This window comes from Balaenoptera physalus (genome assembly GCF_965194825.1).
Source record: "Balaenoptera physalus genome assembly, chromosome: 1".
NCBI lineage: Eukaryota > Metazoa > Chordata > Mammalia > Artiodactyla > Balaenopteridae > Balaenoptera > Balaenoptera physalus.
The window spans coordinates 186462593-186479418 of NC_138882.1; the positions used below are offsets into that span (position 1 = coordinate 186462593).

The 16826-nt window shown below is 43.8% G+C and overlaps 1 protein-coding gene across 1 annotated transcript in view; it reads right to left on the reverse strand.

Annotated features, from left to right (window-relative positions):
- Positions 1-16826, reverse strand: part of LOC309639815 (arylacetamide deacetylase-like 3) — a 29701-nt gene that overhangs the window by 6761 nt on the left and 6114 nt on the right. Inside the window, 7 exon segments of the mRNA XM_082417576.1 lie at positions 2-462; positions 465-616; positions 2426-2443; positions 2445-2487; positions 3806-3838; positions 3841-4021; positions 6457-6590. Of these exon segments, the coding sequence (XP_082273702.1) occupies positions 2-462; positions 465-616; positions 2426-2443; positions 2445-2487; positions 3806-3838; positions 3841-4021; positions 6457-6590 (1022 nt within the window).

Here is a 16826-nt window from a genome sequence, read left to right on the forward strand (position 1 = left end):
ACAGCCTCTTCTTGTACAACAGCGAATGGTCCTGGAGAATATCATACTCACAGCTCACGATGCAAGCTTTGGGGAGCTGAGACACTACTTCATCATCTGCAATCAGGGGTGAGTTCGTCAAATCTAGAATGATGTTTGTCTCCAGATAGGCAGTTTCATTCAGGGGCGCATGCGGCATGTAGCCTCTCTTCTTAAACTTCTCTGGAATGTTTTCTGCACCCAACCACTTTCTGTACTTTTCCCAGACTTCGACAGGCAAGTGGGCTCCTTTTAATACGGCGCTTTTCCAGGAGGGGCTGATGTCCAGGTAACCACACCAACAGTAGAAGGCCAAATTCTGCCTAAGCAGTGGAACATTCTTGTTCTGCTGATAAGAAGGAGGCTGGAAATCCAGGGCTTGGAGAGCGACGTAGATCAGGATCTGAGCACGGATCTTGGGGAGATCAGAACTGTCCACAAGGTTTGACAAACTATTGTTGCCACGCCCCCACCCACACTGTCACCACAGACCACGACCCGGGCTGGATCTGCCCCATATGTATTCAAGGACTTCAAGAAGTGGATGGTAGCCACCATGGAGTCTCTTACTATCACCAGAAACCTATGCTGGAGCATCCTGTGATGTCGGAAAAGGAAGTAATGAACACAGTTTCCTCTCACCACAGAGCCAAAAACACCTGTGTCTAACATCCTTCAGCCCAGATTTCTTCCATTAACTTCTTTTTCTGAAGCCTGGGCAGGTGACGTTAAGGTAGAAAGCTTAAACTAGGTGACAAACATAAAGCCTTCAGTACCGGACATATAGGCTCAGAAAGTGGTATGCTATTCCCACTGTCTCAATGCCAACTGGGGGGACAGTCTGTGACCACACGAGCCCTGACATCCACCTAATGGTCAACAGCTCAGCTATCGCCAACATGATCCCCAGCTCTCTGAACCTACCTGATGCTGCTTCCCTGACTCACACCTGTTTTTATTCTTTTATAAGGCTTGCTTGGGTGTAGATTCTAAGTAATCCTGCCATGCTCACAAGTTTTGTGGGAGGATCTTGAAGACTTAAATACCAGAAGGGGCTAGCAGCTAACATACGGTCCCTCCAGATCAGCCACGCCCACTCCAGACCATGGGCTCCATGTTCATGAGGCTACGCCAGCTTGGCAGTGCTAGACCACCTCATCTTTCAAGAGATTCCAGAAATCTGGGGTTGGCAAGAAATTTCACCATTTTAAATGCTGACCTCACTTTTTTTTTTAATTTAATTTTTTTAAGAAAAGGAAATTCTTTATGGACTCAACAAATCTCCTGTCAGGCATTTGTATTCTGATGCTCCCTGTTCTAAGCTACCCTAGGTTCAGGCTGGGACAACAACGCTTTCAACTCCGAAGCGCCATCTCCCCTGGAGTCAGAAAATAACTTTCTTGCAGGGATTTGCTAGTATATTCTACTGATGATCTCTTGGTTCAGCGCAACCAGAACGGTAAGGCATATAGTGGCCAACAACTGGGTCGAGATCTCCATCCCGTTGCAGAAATGGTTTTGGAGCCAAGAATTGTAAAGTGGGGAGTTTCTCCAGGTCTCTCTCTCTCATCCAGGACTGACTTCTGTAATTTTTACTTACTCCACTGGCTGTATTCCCACCAAGACGTTGGCAGTGGATATTTCTTTATGGCATGTTGCATTTAAATGAAACTTCAGGAAGTGCTTGATCAGGAGGAAGCACCCTGGCCCTGGCGACGATGTGTCAGGCAGCAGGGCAGGAGGGCGAGCCCACACCACTATGGTGTTCAGTATGCTCCTCACATGTGTCCAGTTTGCCTGATGTGGAGACCCAGGGAGGGCCCGTCCCAGGTCTCTCCTGCCCCTTCGAGGTTCTAGATTGTGTGGTGACACTCCCAGATTGGTTAAGAGAGAGAGTGGCTTTTTAATTTTTCCTGCTTCCTTCTGTGGCTCTCACCAGGGTGGACCTCCCTCTTGGGAGCACTTGGAAATGATGTAGCAGTGTTTGAAGTTGTCGGGCTTACGGCACAGGGCACTGTGGGCATTTAGTGGAGGGAGGTGCTAAGAGTTCGGAATGTGCAGGGTTGTTCTGCTCAGTGAAGAGTGTTCCACCTAGATGTGCACTGGTTGTGAAGCTCTGCACTGTATTTGCTTCATGAAGACCACCCCCCGACCCCGTCCAGTTTCCAGATGATGCAGTGCTCAAAAGGCATCCTTTAAACATACCTAAGGGCCACCCGCAGGAAGGAGTGCCCCATCTCTGCCTCTCCCTGTCTCTCCCTTCCTCTCCCTCTTCCTTGCCCTCCTGCTCACTGGCTTCTCCCAGCCCGTCCCCTGTTCCTGCTGTCCCTCCACCCCCAGTCTCCCTCCCCATCACTGCCCTGGCACTCCTGGAATCCCAGCACCTCCCCGTCTTCCCCTTACTCACCCAACTGCTAGAACCAGAGTCACTCTTCTTGCACAAATGACAGCATAAGCCATGGTGAGTTTCTAGAAAATGAAAGGTTTGAAACATTCAAGCTAGGAAGGCTAGTGGGTTTCCTTTGCCAGCCATCCTCAACTGCCCCTTCTCACTAACAACCATGACAGACGGAGTGCCTAGGTTGATTCTAACAAGGTTTTGCTGACTCTCCTCTAGCTCTCAGCAGCCTTCCTCTCTCAACCTTCTCACTAGCTCTCCTCTGTGGCACTGTCTCAACAACTTTCCCTAAGACTCACCCCCCCCTCCAACCCCATAAATTCTACAATTTATTCACAGCATCTGAGAAGCTGTCTGGCCATGGAGCACAATGGTTCAGGGGGTGAGCTCTGGATTCAGACCCAAGTTCAAATCCCAAATTTGCCTCTTTTTAGCTTGACCTGAAGTGGTAGTGGGCAAGTCCCTTCACCTCCCTGAGGTTCAATTTCCTCTTCTGCAAAATGGGAATAAAGACAGTGATAGGGCTGTTGGGGGCTTAGATGAGATTCTACATACACACGGCTTCCACAGTATCTGCCATGTAAATATTAATATTAATAAATATCAACCAATAAATATTGGCTATTACTATCATTGATAAGGCAGACCAAATCACAACCATGGTCGCATTAAGTCCCTTATTCTCAAAGACTACACGACCCTGGCATTCCACAGATTAGAAAGCACTATATAAAGGTGGTTTTTCTCCCTAATTCATGATGGAAAAAATTAAAACAATAACATTGTCTCAATTTTGCATTTTTTCCCTCATTAATTTTTCTCAACTCTTTGTTGAGAAAAAAAAAAAGAGTTGAGAAAAACTGTCTGTACCAGAATTTGTCTTAATCAATAGCTATTGTGAAACACAATTGTGTGTTTAATTATTTTCATTTTTTTTTTGAAATCCTTATTTCCAGCTAAACAGAGGTGGTGGTCACACAACATTTGAATGTACTGAGTGCCACTGAACTGTACACTTTAAAATGGTTAATTTTATGTTACGTGAATTGTATATACTTATATACATATACACACACACACATATATATACACACAGACACATACATAGATACACATACACAGGCATATATATACATAGGTACTATATATATATACATAGGTACTATATATATCTATATCCTTACCTCCAGAAAGTGGTCAATACACTCCATATCTTAGCCTTAATGATCTGGGCCCCACTAACTGTCCTGGTCATAATAGCAGCTTTGAGACCTTGGGGAGATGACGGGAGCGCCACCGCCCGCTGGAAGGTGGGTGTCCACCCAACTCTGCTCTGAGAAGATCACACTCCGGGCGGGGGTCGGGGTGGTCTGAGGGAAGGACTCTTACTCAAGCTCCCTACGATGCCCCCGCCGCCTTGCAGAACACGATGCCAGGCCTGCAGGTGCTTGAGGACGCCTTGGGCTGGTACAGCTTCTCGGGGATCGTCCCGTTCCAGAGGTCCTTGACTATCCCATCCGGATCCTTCTTGAGCGGCGCCAGATCGTGAATGAAACGGACAAACTGGGGCATAGAACAGATTCTCAGTTTCTCAAAAATCGTCCCCTGTTGGTGAGAGAAGAGGAAATGGGGCGGGGAGGGTTTCAGCGTTTGCCATGCCGGAGCCCTGCCACCGCGGCTCCCTCCACAGAGCGGCTGGAGGGCAGACTGGACCGCAGCCCTGCAGGTCCCCCCGCTGTGCCTCCATCACGCCTGCAGAAAATCCGCCCCCGCCCAGGCCCACGCTGCCCCAGCACCAGCCCCTCTCCATCTTCTCTCCCCAGACACTGGACACCCAGCCCCACAAACCAGGTTTCTGGCCGCCCCTCGAGGGTTCCCTCTAACCTGGAAAGCCTCCCACCTCAGCCTGGATGGGACGTCTCTTCCCAGGGAGGCCCTCTGGACCACCCTAGTCATAATGGCCATCCTGAGCATTTGCTGCTATTTTTAAGACGTGATGACTGCATTGTGGTTACGTTTTTTAAAAGGGATGGGGAGACAGTTCTTATTTTTTAGAGATACGTACAGAAATATTTTTAGATAAAATAATACCATGTCCAGGATCCACTCATGAGAAAATGGGAATGAGGGTAAATGTGGGAGCACAGATGAAATGAGATTGGCTGGGAGTCAATAATCACGAATGCTATGGGTTGGGTGCCTGGGGCTTCTTTACATTATTCTGTCTCCTTTGAGTTATGTCTGTAAGTTTGCATGATAAAAAATAAATATAAACGAGTAATGTGGGCTCTTCCCCAGGCACTCTCTTTCCGGTGGTTCCTCACTTTTCCTGTACCAAGGCCATTTTGGCTTTTAGTGAAGCTCGTGGACCTTTTCACAGAATACCTTTGAATACATAAAATAAAATACATGGGATTATTACATTTTACTGAAATATGGTTATCAAAATACTAGAGTAAATATGCTGTAATAATATACCTTATATGCTTCCTTATTAGCACACTAAATAGAAGATCTAGTGGCTGGTCTAATACTATCATAATTTCAAAGGAATGAGGCACATATGCGATTTTTTGCAATCTCTGCAGTAGCTATAATATGCTCTGAAGATATCCGTGATTCCTCTTGGTGACAAAGTCAAGGGTTCTGCTATCCCAGTGGTAGTTTGTCCCCTTCATGCATAATGGAAGGAAATAATACTACATTTGCATTAGAGGTTAGTGAAAATGGGGCAATTTCCACCCCATCCAAATTCATGGGCTCTTTGCATTGTTACCCTTGGGGGGGTTCTAGGAACCCCAGGTTAAGAAGCGCTACTGCACTCTACTGCCCTGTTTTACTCTCCTCACAGCACCTGCCACTCGGTCACTTGGTTTATTTGTAGTGAGTTTGCTTATTTATTGCTGCCTCCTCACCTCCCACTGCCACGAGTGTCCAAACTCCCTGCAGGCCGACTCTGTCTGGGACTTTATTTCTCTTGCCCATCGCTGATCCTCCGAGCTGGAAAGGGAGAATGACACACAGCAGTTACACAACACAACTTTGTAGAAAAAAACAAATCAAAAAAATAGCAATAAGGCTACTATTTATGAACGGCTTACTCTGTGCCAGGCATGTAAAGCCCACTCTGGCTAGATTAACTCATTGCATCCCCACCAAATGCTCTGAAGTGGGGTCTCTTACTTTCCTTGATTTTGCAGATGAGGAAACTGAGTCACTATATTTGGAAACCTGGAGTGTAGACTATGAGAGTCAAGGCCAGAAAAACCACAGGACTGAACCATCCCATCTTGTAAAAGCTGACCCTGCAGGTAAGAAAACTGGTTCCTGGGTTCTCCTCCCTCAAGGTCTGCAGTGAGAACAGGTGCTTGCAATCACTTTTCATGAAGTAAGAGACTTAAGAAACATATTTTCTATATCCAGTCTCTGTCAGCCCTTCTGGAAAAGTACAGTGAATCCTTACTGGCAACATGTACTCGATCCTCACCATGATCTACTTCCAAGGATCTGATTAAATTACACACACCAGCAACAATGAGCGGCATCTGACTATAGGACAGAAACAGTTTTCCATCTCTCAGAAGCAGCAAAATATTTTTCTAAAAAGTCACAGTCTGTAGTTTTGCTCATCTGTCCTAATTTACCCATCTGCTACATTTCTTTATTGTGTTGTTGGCTGCTTCTAGGTAGCAGGTAGGTAGTAACAAGGGCCCTGTGAAGATGATTCCTATCGTCACAGCTTCACAGAGTGGTGGGTGCCGTGAAGAAAGTAAGACAGGAGGCAGGATGGAATTTCTCTGTTACCTGAGAAAGTGAATCATTTTTTGAATGTTGTGGCTCTTAGCCCAGTCCAGCTTGAGAAACACCAGGAAGAGGTTAAGGACCATGTTACCCGATAGGAATTACTCAGATCTGAAATATGCTGTCAGCCTCCACCGCCGTGATACGACTATTAATTCAACTAGAAGAGTCTGGCGCGTGTTTCCCCAACCCCCTCCTTAATCCTCAGAAAGAGCAGACAAATAAAACACAAAACTCACCCGTGTCACCAACAGCTGGAAGAAGCAACGGAGGACCTGAAGTTTCACGGGGTGGCCAACGGCTGCAGGGATGTCTGCAGTGAGGAAATGGTTGCCGACAGCCCACAGCCCAACCCCCACGGAGAACACGCAGGCTGTAGCAAGGACCAGAAGCAGGAGGGAGAACATCTTGCTGATTCCACCACAGGAGAGGCCTGTGCTCAGGAGGCTGTGCTCAGGACAGGCTATTTCGGACTCGGATGGGAGCCAGCAGACCTCCTCCACTTATACACCTCCTCCACTTATACATCACAACCTGCCCCCACCACCTCCCCATGTCCTGCAAGCATTGGTCCAGCCAGGTGAGTCACAGACTCAGGTGAGGGTCTGGTTCCAGGACAGGGCCCGTGTGGAGGAGAAAGTGGCTCGTGCAACCTGCTGCAGCTGGAAAGGAGAGCTCCGAAGTCTGAGCTTGCATCCTGGAATTGCTACTAGAAATGGCCTTGGATAAGTCACCGTGGACATCACAAGCACTATTCCCTCCACCAGCCCTGTGACCTCATCACCACCTCCTAATTCCACTCTGGTTGAACTTACTGTTCCTCAGCCTGCCAAGGAGGCCCCAGGGCCTAGGCACTTACAGTTCCCTGCACAGCATTCTTCCCTGAGACGTCAGCTCACTTCAACCCCTCCCCTACTGCGACTCTGCGACTCTGCTCAAATGTCACCTTCTGAGTGAGGCCATCCCTGACCACCTTATTTAACACTGTAAGTCCCCACAAGCCTTCCTATACCCACCCTGGTCCCACCTGCATACTCTGTCTCTGTGGCCTTTATCATTGCCTGAGATACCACGTGCTTCACTTGTTCACTTACTGCCTTGAACGTAACCTCTGTGAGGACAGGAATTTTTGTTTTCTTACTTGCTTTGTCCTCAAAGGCTAGATCAGGGTTTGGTACATAGTAGGTGCTCAGCAATGTCTATTGAATGAACGAATGAATAAACAGGCTTTGTTCTTTTCATCATAAAGCAGAAAAAAAAAAAACTGAGCTCACCTGCCTTTCCAGGTTGGGTCAGAGATTGATATCAGTGTTCCAAGTCTTCCCTGACAACAAAGTCCCTCATCCTCTGTAATAATGATGATGTCTACTATCTTTCTCACCTCCCCACCGTGGTGTCAGGGCAGCGGTTTTTACACAGGGGGACTTAACCCCAGGACACATCTGGAGACATTTTTGATTGTCACAACTCCGTGGGGGCAGGGGCTGGCACCGGCATCTCGCCGGTCGATGCCAGAGATGTTGGGAAGCATCGTACAGTGCACAGGATGGTCCCCAGAGCAAGGAATTATCTGGTCCAATGTATCAATAGTGACGAGGTTGAAAAATCCTGAGTTAGTAAGACTTGGATTTGAATCCTGCCGAATGCCAGCATTCTGATCATGAGCAAGTTATACTCTCTAATCCCCCAGTTCCAAATCTGTGAAATGGGGTGGATAATAATAGTATCCCCATGGGGTTGTTGGGTGCATCAAAGGCACGGTGTCTGTAAGCCTCTAGCCTGAGTCTGGGTGTGGGAACCCTTAATAGATGTCAGGGAGCAAGGCCAAGACATTTCTATGTGTTCTCCAAACCCCTTCACTCCCCTTGTGGAGGGAAAGGCACACAGGTGATAATTCTTAATCTAGCCCCTGCTGCTTCTGGGGTGACCACATGATGTGTTCTGGCCAGGGGCTGTGAGTCACCATGCTGCCGCCACTTCCAAGCCTGGCATTAGAATGTTCATGCGATCCCTCATGCTCGCTCTCTCCAGAAAGGAGGGACTCCTGATGGCTAAGCTTCACAGTGTCAGAGCCTGGATCTCCGTGTCAGTCCTGGAGGTGAGATGCCGGAAAGGGGACCCAGCGGGAGCACCTGTCAGGTGTTGCCTGACGGGGTATGCAGGTTGGTGGTGTTAACCTACTAAGATACAGGATCATTTGTCACGGCTACTAGCCTCTCCTGGGTCGTATTGCTGCAGTGGCAACATGAAAGCTGGGAAGGACTTCTGCAACGCCAAAGTCTAAATTTACTTTAATTCTGCGTAACTCTTGCTTATTTCCTTGCGCTTTTATCCTTCGACTGCAAGACACTGAACTCACTCCCAGGAAAGCCACTGATCCTGACACCTGAACCCTGCATCCACCGCCATCTGAGGTGAGCAGTGAAGGAACCCAGACTGGCAGACACCCAGGCGCTCTTCCACCTCTGCTTCTGACCTAGCACAATAAGATGGGCAATTTACTCACCCCCTCTCTGCTGGCAGCTTCTTCACTTATAAAGCAAAGCTGGGGTCCCAGCTCTGTGTCCGGTGCTGAGCCAAACCCTCTGCGTGTGTTAATACATTTAGCTCTCCCATCAACCCTTTATTTAGGTAGACTCTCTTCTTGTCCCCATTTTATGGAAAAGGAAACTCAGCCTCTGTGAGGCTAAGTAGCTTCCCCAAGGTCACAAAACTCATAAACCTAAGTTGTAGGGGAGCCTCATAACCAAGCAAGGTTCTTCTCAGGCCCTTAGTTTGAGCGCTGCCAAAATTTCAAGGAATAAAGAAAACGCTCAGCAGACCTCACCTACGCCTCAACCAGTCTCCCATCCAGCCGCTGCGGAAACGTGGCTGAACAGCAATGGACTCAGAAGGAACTCCCAGCTCATTGCGTAACCGGCAGCCACGTTAAAAATCTGTCAGGGCTTCCCTGGTGGCGCAGTGGTTCAGAATCTGCCTGCCAATGCAGGGGACACGGGTTCGAGCCCTGGTCTGGGAAGATCCCACATGCCGCGGAGCAACTGGGCCCGTGAGCCACAATTACTGAGCCTGCGCGTCTGGAGCCTGTGCTCCGCAACAAGAGAGGCCACGATAGTGAGAGGCCCGCGCACTGCGATGAAGAGTGGCCCCCGCTCGCTGCAACTAGAGAAAGCCCTCGCACAGAAACAGACCCAACACAGCCATAAATTAATTAATTAATTAATTAAAAAAAAAATCTGTCAGGCCTAAGATTTATTACTTTATGACAAAGGTAAAGAAGAGTCTATCAGTTACTCAGACTTACTGATTTTTTTAAAACATCCTTTTTTTTTTAAATTCTGCAAGTAGTATGCATTCATTTTGGTGTATCACCATACTGACTTTTTTCCACACTAGCAGCGGGGTCCCTTGCCTGTAGGATAGAGCTGTGTCAGGCATTTAAATAATACTTTCTGGATTTTTGTGATGTTGATGGTATTTTCAGCTTTTAAAAATTTGTAGTTTTCCCATAATGCAAAAAGAGACATGTACCACAATGTTCGTTGCAGCACTATTTACAATCGCCAGGACATAGAAGCAACCTAAGTGTCCATCGACAGATTAATGGATAAAGAAGATGTGGCACATATATACAATGGAATATTATTCAGCCATAAAAAGAAACAAAATTGAGTTATTTGTAGTGACGTGGATGGACCTAGAGTCTGTCATACAGAGTGAAGTAAGTCAGAAAGAGGAAGACAAATACCGTATGCTGACATATATATATGGAATCTTAAAAAAAAAAAAAAAAAAAAAGGTTCTGAAGAACCTAGGCGCAGGACAGGAATAAAGATGCAGACGTAGAGAATGGATTTGAGGACATGGGAGGGGGAAGGGTAAGCTGGGACGAAGTAAGAGAGTGGCATGGACATATATACACTACCAAATGTAAAATAGATAGCTAGTGGGAAGCAGCCACATAGCACAGGGAGATCAGCTCAGTGCTTTGTGACCACCTAGAGGGGTGGGATAGGGAGGGTGGGAGGGAGATGCAAGAGGGAGGAGATATGGGGATATATGTATATGTATAGCTGATTCACTTTGTTATACAGCAGCAACTAACACACCATTGTAAAGCAATTATACTCCAATAAAGATGTTAAAAACAAACAAACAAAAAAAAACCTTCCTGTATTTCAGCTGATTTTCTTGTATTATCTTTTCTCTGAGGTATTGGATACGAAATTAGTTAAAAGAGTGTTTACTGTTACATGAATATTAAGTAGTACCGTCTTTATACATTGGTACTAAACAGGCTATGAAAAACCTCAGCTGGGAACATGCTTGTCAAGCAACCAAAAAATTTTCACCATTGTGTACGTGGCCTTAAATGACTGTGAAAGCACCATGAGTATGGATTTCAATAAATAATTCTATCAGAATCCATGAATAATGAGGATGGACTATGTTTGCTTCAACCTCGTGTTACTGTTATTGAGTAAGTGCTTCTCTTTCCTGATAAGTTATAATCTCCTCGAGAGAAAGAGCTATTTTTTATTAATCTCTATGCTTCCCCCACAACTAGCCCAATGCCTTTCTCATTTAAAAAAAAAATTTGCTAATTGTGTCTTTTTTTAATTAATTTTTATTGGAGTATAGTTGATTTACAATGTTGTGTTATTTTCTGCTGTACAGCAAAGTGAATCATACACATACATACATACACTCTTTTTTAGATTCTATTCCCATATAGGTAGAGTTCCCTGTACTATACAGTAGGTTCTTATTAGTTATCTATTTTATATATAGTAGTGTGTATATGTCAATCCCCATCTCCCAATTTATCCCCCCGCCTTTTCCTCCTTGGTAAACATAAGTTTCTTTTCTACATCTGTGACTCTATTTCTGTTTTGTAAATAGGTTCATTTGTACCATTTTTCTTAGATTCCACATATAAGCGATATCATATGATATTTGTCTTTCTCTGTCTGACTTACTTCACTTAGTATGACAATCTCTATGTCCATCCATGTTGCTGCAAATGGCATTATTTCATTCTTTTTTTATGGCTGATTAATATTCCATTGCACATATGTACCACATCTTCTTTATCCATTCCTCCATCAGTGGACATTTAGGTTGCTTCCATGTCCTGGCTATTGTAAATAGTGCTGCAGTGAACACTGGGGTACAAGTATCCTTTCGAATTATCATTTTCTCTGGATATATGCCCAAGAATGAGATTGCTGGATCATATGGTAGCTCTATTTTTAGTTTTTAAGGAACCTCCATACTGTTCTGCATAGTGGCTGTATCAATTTACATTCCCACCAACAGTGCAAGAGGGTTCCCTTTTCTCCACACCCTCTCCAGCATTTGTTGTTTGTAGATTTTGATGATGCCCATTCTAACTGGTGTGAGGTGCTACCTCATTGTAGTTTTGATTTGCATTTCTCTAATAATTAGTTCTGTTGAGTATCTTTTCATGTGCCTCTTAGTCATCTGTATGTCTTCTTTGGAGAAATGTCTATTTAGATCTTCTGCCCATTCTTTGATTGGGTTGCTTGTTTTTTTTATATTGAGCTGCATGAGCTGTTTGTATATTTTGGAGATTAATCCCTTGTCAGTCGCTTCGTTTACAAATATTTTCTACCATTCTGTAAGTTGTCTTTTCATTTTGTTTATAGTTTCCTTTGCTGTGAAAAAGCTTTTAAGTTCAATTAGGTCTCATTTGTTTATTTTTTGTTTTATTCTCATTACTCTTGGAGGTGGATCAAAAAAGATCTTGCTGTGATTTATGTCAGAGAGTGTTCTGCCAATGTTTTCCTCTAAGGGTTTTATAATATCCAGTCTTACATTTAGGTCTTTAATCCATTTTGAGTTTATTCTTGTGTATGGTGTTAGAGAATGTTCTGATTTCATTCTTTTACATGTAGCTGTCCAGTTTTCCCACCACCACTTATTGAAGAGACTGTCTTTTCTCCATTGTATATTCTTGCCTCCTTTGTCATAGATCAGGTGACCATAAATGTGTGGGTTTATCTCTGGATTTTCTATACTGTTCCATTGATCTATATTTCTGTTTTTGTGCCAGTACCATACTATTTTGATGACTGTAGCTTTGTAGTATAGTCTGAAGTCAGGGAGCTTAATTCCTCCAGCTCCATTTTTCTTTCTCAAGATTGCTTTGGCTATTCAGGGTCTTTTGTGTCTCCATACAGATTTTAAGATTTCTTGGTTCTAGTTCTGTGAAAAATGCTATTGGTAATTTGATAGGGATTGCACTTAATTTGTAGATTACTTTGGGTAGTATAGTCATTTTCACAATATTTTTTCTTCCAATCCAAGAACATGGTATATCTCTCCCATCTGTTTGTGTCATCTTTGATTTCTTTCATCAGTATCTTATAGTTTTCTGAGTACAGGTCTTTTGTCTCCTTAGGTAGGTTTATTACTAGGTATTTTATTCTTTTTGATGTAATGGTAAATGGAATTGTTTCCTTAATTTCTCTTTCTGATCTTTCGTTGTTAGTGTATAGGAATGCAAGAGATTTCTGTGTATTAATTTTGTATCCTGCAACTTTACAAAATTCATTGATGAGCTCTAGTATCTTTCTGGTAGTACCTTTAGGATTTCCTATGTATAGTATCATGTCATCTGCAAACAGTGACAGTTTTACTTCTTTTCCAATTTGAATTCCTTTTATTTCTTTTTCTTCTCTGATTGCCATGGCTAGGACTTCCAAAACTATGTTGAATAAAAGTGGAGAGAGTCAACATCCTTGTTTTGCTCCTGATCTTAGAGGAAATGCCAATTGTGTCTTAACAGCACCATTAGTGCATAAAACTAAACCAGAGGATTGAGAGTGGTAAGCACAGTGAAAATGTTTATAACCAGCCAAACAATGCAAACTTATTGAAGTACCTGACCAGTAAAATGGTTTCCTCAATTACTATGAAGTTTTAGAGGACTTCCCATGTAAGGATAATCTTTTCCAAAAGGACTTTATCAACAGAAGAGGCAGTAGCCTGTCTGTAAGGGAAGGCTTCTCAGTCCAGTGTGAAAACGTACAGATGATGACTAAAACATACTTATATCCATGAGATGGAGGAAGTTGTATGAAATCCTTTTGCCAGACTGTGAATGGTTCATTATGCAGTTTTAAATGTCCAGGAGCAGTAGGAACAGGCGTCCCCAGGTTGTATTGTTGGACAAGTGGGACAAGTGAGGTAGGCAATTTTGCAGCCTTTTTAATACTCCCTCAGCAATATTGACTCATGAATGCTATCATTTTGTCAGTAGACCAATTGTTTAATGCAGGTACAGTGGTGAGGAGAGGGAATTTTAGAGTCTCCAGTTAGGACTGGGTTATTTGGTCCAAATCTGAGTTTTCTCTATTTATCAAACCAACAATTGAATTTCCAATCTTGTTTTTCCTTTTCTCAGGCCAATTGTTGGGCTTCTCTAGCCAGTTTTTCTAAGTTATCTTTTGGGGAGATATCCCTTTGTACCATGACAGAGGTTTGCCTGCTGTTGGTCCCTTTAAGGACAGCATTCCTTGTGGAAATATCAGCAAGTTGTTTCCCTTAGCTTCCAGAGACTCAAGTTTAAAACTCCCCAGAATCTTGATAATGGCTAAAGCAGTCAGTAAAATATTGCATCTAATAATTCCTGAACAAAGAAGTCACTTTTAATTTTATTTCTGCTGTAAGTAAGGAAACCATGTTGTTTCCACAACATTCCAAAATCATGAGCTACTCCAAAATCATAACTACTATCAGTATAAATATTGGCAGTTTTATCCTTGGCTAAAGTACAAGCCTGTGTAACAGTGTGTAATTCAGCTTGTTGGGCTTAAGCAGCCATAGGTAAAGATGCTGCCTCAACAACATCAAAAGGAGCTGTAATAGCATGCCTAGCACAATACCGTCACCTTTAAATAAGAACCATCAGTGAACCATGAGAACTCAGTGTTACCCACAGAAGCTTCTTGTAGATCACCACAAGGAGTCAGAATGTGATCCATCAGCATCAAGCAGTTGTGAGGGACTTCCTCAGTGACAGAGGGGAGAAGAGTAGCAGGGTTAAGGTTATTACAACGTAAAAGAGTTATGTGAGGAGGCTGAAAGAGAAATGTTGAGTGTGATGGCAATTCTGGAGAGCTTCTAATGCATGAGGTACGAAAATGGTTAAAGGGAATCCCACAACAATTTTCTCCATGGTCCTAACCAAAAGCACAGTGGCTATGATGGCTCCAAGGCAAGGGGTATCCCAGTGCCACAGGGTCCAGTTGCTCGCTATGATACCATATGGGTCTGTGATGGTCTCCATGTTTGGGGTGAGTACCCAAAGGGCATTCCCTTCCTTTTTTTTTTTTTTAAATATACAGGGTAGCCCATTCTAAAGGCTCAGACCTTTATTTGTTTATTTATTTTATAAATTTATTTATTTATTTATTTTTGGCTGCATTGGGTCTTCATTGCTGTGCACGGGCTTTCTCTAGTTGTGGTGAGTGGGGGCTACTCTTCGTTGTGGTGTGTGGGCTTCTCATTGTGGTGGCTTCTCTTGTTTTGGAGCACGGGCTCTAGGGCGTGTGGGTTTCAGTAGTTGTGGCACACGGGCTCAGTAGTTGTGGCTCGTGGGCTCTAGAGTACAGGCTCAGTAGTTGTGGTGCACAGGCTTAGTTGCTCCGCAGCATGTGGGATCTTCCCAGACCAGGGAACGAACTTGTGTCCCTTGCATTGTCAGGCAGATTCTTAACCTCTGTGTCACCAGGGAAGTCCTCCCTTCCTTTTTATATACAAAAAGGAAAAGGGAATCTGATAATTGGGATGCCAAGGGCAGGTGGGTTCATCAAACTTTCCTTTAAGACCTTCAAAGCTATGTTGTCTGGTTTTCCCATTAAAAAATAAGTTGGGGTTGTTATTCTTTAGTAAAACATACAAAGTTTTGACCATGAGAGAAATCTGGGATTCAATTTCAGCAATAACCAACCAGCCCAAGAAAATCTCACAATTGGTGCTTAGTTTTGGATTTGGGGGAACTTAAAACACCATGAAGTCTGTCTGGATCTAGGTGTACCCCTTGTTCTGATATCATAAACCTTAAATGTTGAACCTGGCTTTGGTCAAGCTGCAATTTTCCTTTGGCGACCTTATATCTCTTTATGGCTAAAAGCTTTAGCAAGCAGATGCTGTCTTCCTGTGAGGAAGCTTGAGAAGAAGAAAAAAAGAAAGAAACCATCCACATGTTGCAATAGCATAGAACTCCTAGGGAGGTTTATATCATAGGTCAGCCTTCAGGATTTGTGAGAAATAAGGACTCTCAGTAAAACCCTGAGGCATTACTGTCCAGGTGCATTGCTGTCTATGCCAGGTGAAGGCAAAAATGTATTGGCTAACCTTATCAACTGGAATAGGAAAGGATGTACTGCATAAATCAATTATAGTAAAGAATTTGCTTCCAGTAGGAATAGATGTCGGTAGTGTCGGCGAGGTAGGAACGACAGGGTTTCAAGTGATAACAATGATGTTTATTGAGTGGAGGTCCCTGAAAAACCTCCATCCTTGGTCCTTAAGTTTCTCACCAGTAAAATAGGAATCTTACAGGGAATAGTGCAAAATAATGAGACCTTGAGAGTTGTAATAAATTATGGATGTTAGGATTTGAAGTGCTCCTTATGTATTGGGTATTGATTAATTCTGGAAAGAGGTTTGAAGAGATCTTTTTGAATTTTTATGGGAGATATGCTGTGCATTGTGCCAAAATCAGTTGGAGATTTTGCCTTGGTAGCTGATGCACTAGGGACAAATGAGCAGTGTTTCTAGAATCAGCTCTAGTACCGTCAGAGACAGCAAATAAAAGATATCAAAGTATCATTTAATTTACCTGGTTGGATGTTTTTATGACTACTGTCAATTTCTAGAATTATTTCCCCCTTTGGGGAGAAAGAAATGTTGGCATGGTACTTCTCTAAGAAGTCTTGGCCTTATAAATGGAAAGTTGTAGAAGAACTAAGGAGAAAAGGGTGTGCATCTCTCAAAGGGCTAAACCAAAGGGAATAGGTTCAGAGACAGGAACCTCTTCAGATTTATTAGAGATCTCCACTATTTGAACTCTTTTAGGACTCCATGGCAGGGACTGTTTTATAGTAGTGTGGTTGAGCACTGAGAGTGTGGCTCTACTGTCAGTTAGGACTGGAAGAGATTCATCTTCAACTTGGAGAAATGTTCTCCAGGCTGATTAAGATGAAGGACTGGAAAGAGCCCCTGTAGTTCCTCAGAGCCCCATTATTGAGAACTGGGAGGACATTGGAAAGTCTGGTTAGAAGACTGAAAGTGCCTGAAGCACTTGAATTTATAACAATCTCTTTTCCAATGCCCTGGCTCTTTGCAATAATAGCAGAAACTAGAAGCCTTTGGGTTTGGGAGGGGGGGGGGTGCCTTCATTTGCTGGTGTTGAAGATTAAGAATTTTGGTAGTCTTCCTTTGAGGTGATTCATCTAGAATGAGAGAGAGCTGGTTTGACAAATTAACTAAACCTGGTATGGACATAGTTTCCATTCCATCCTGATCCTTTTTACTAGAAGGAAAAGGTCCCAGTTCAGCACATCAATAAACACAGGGT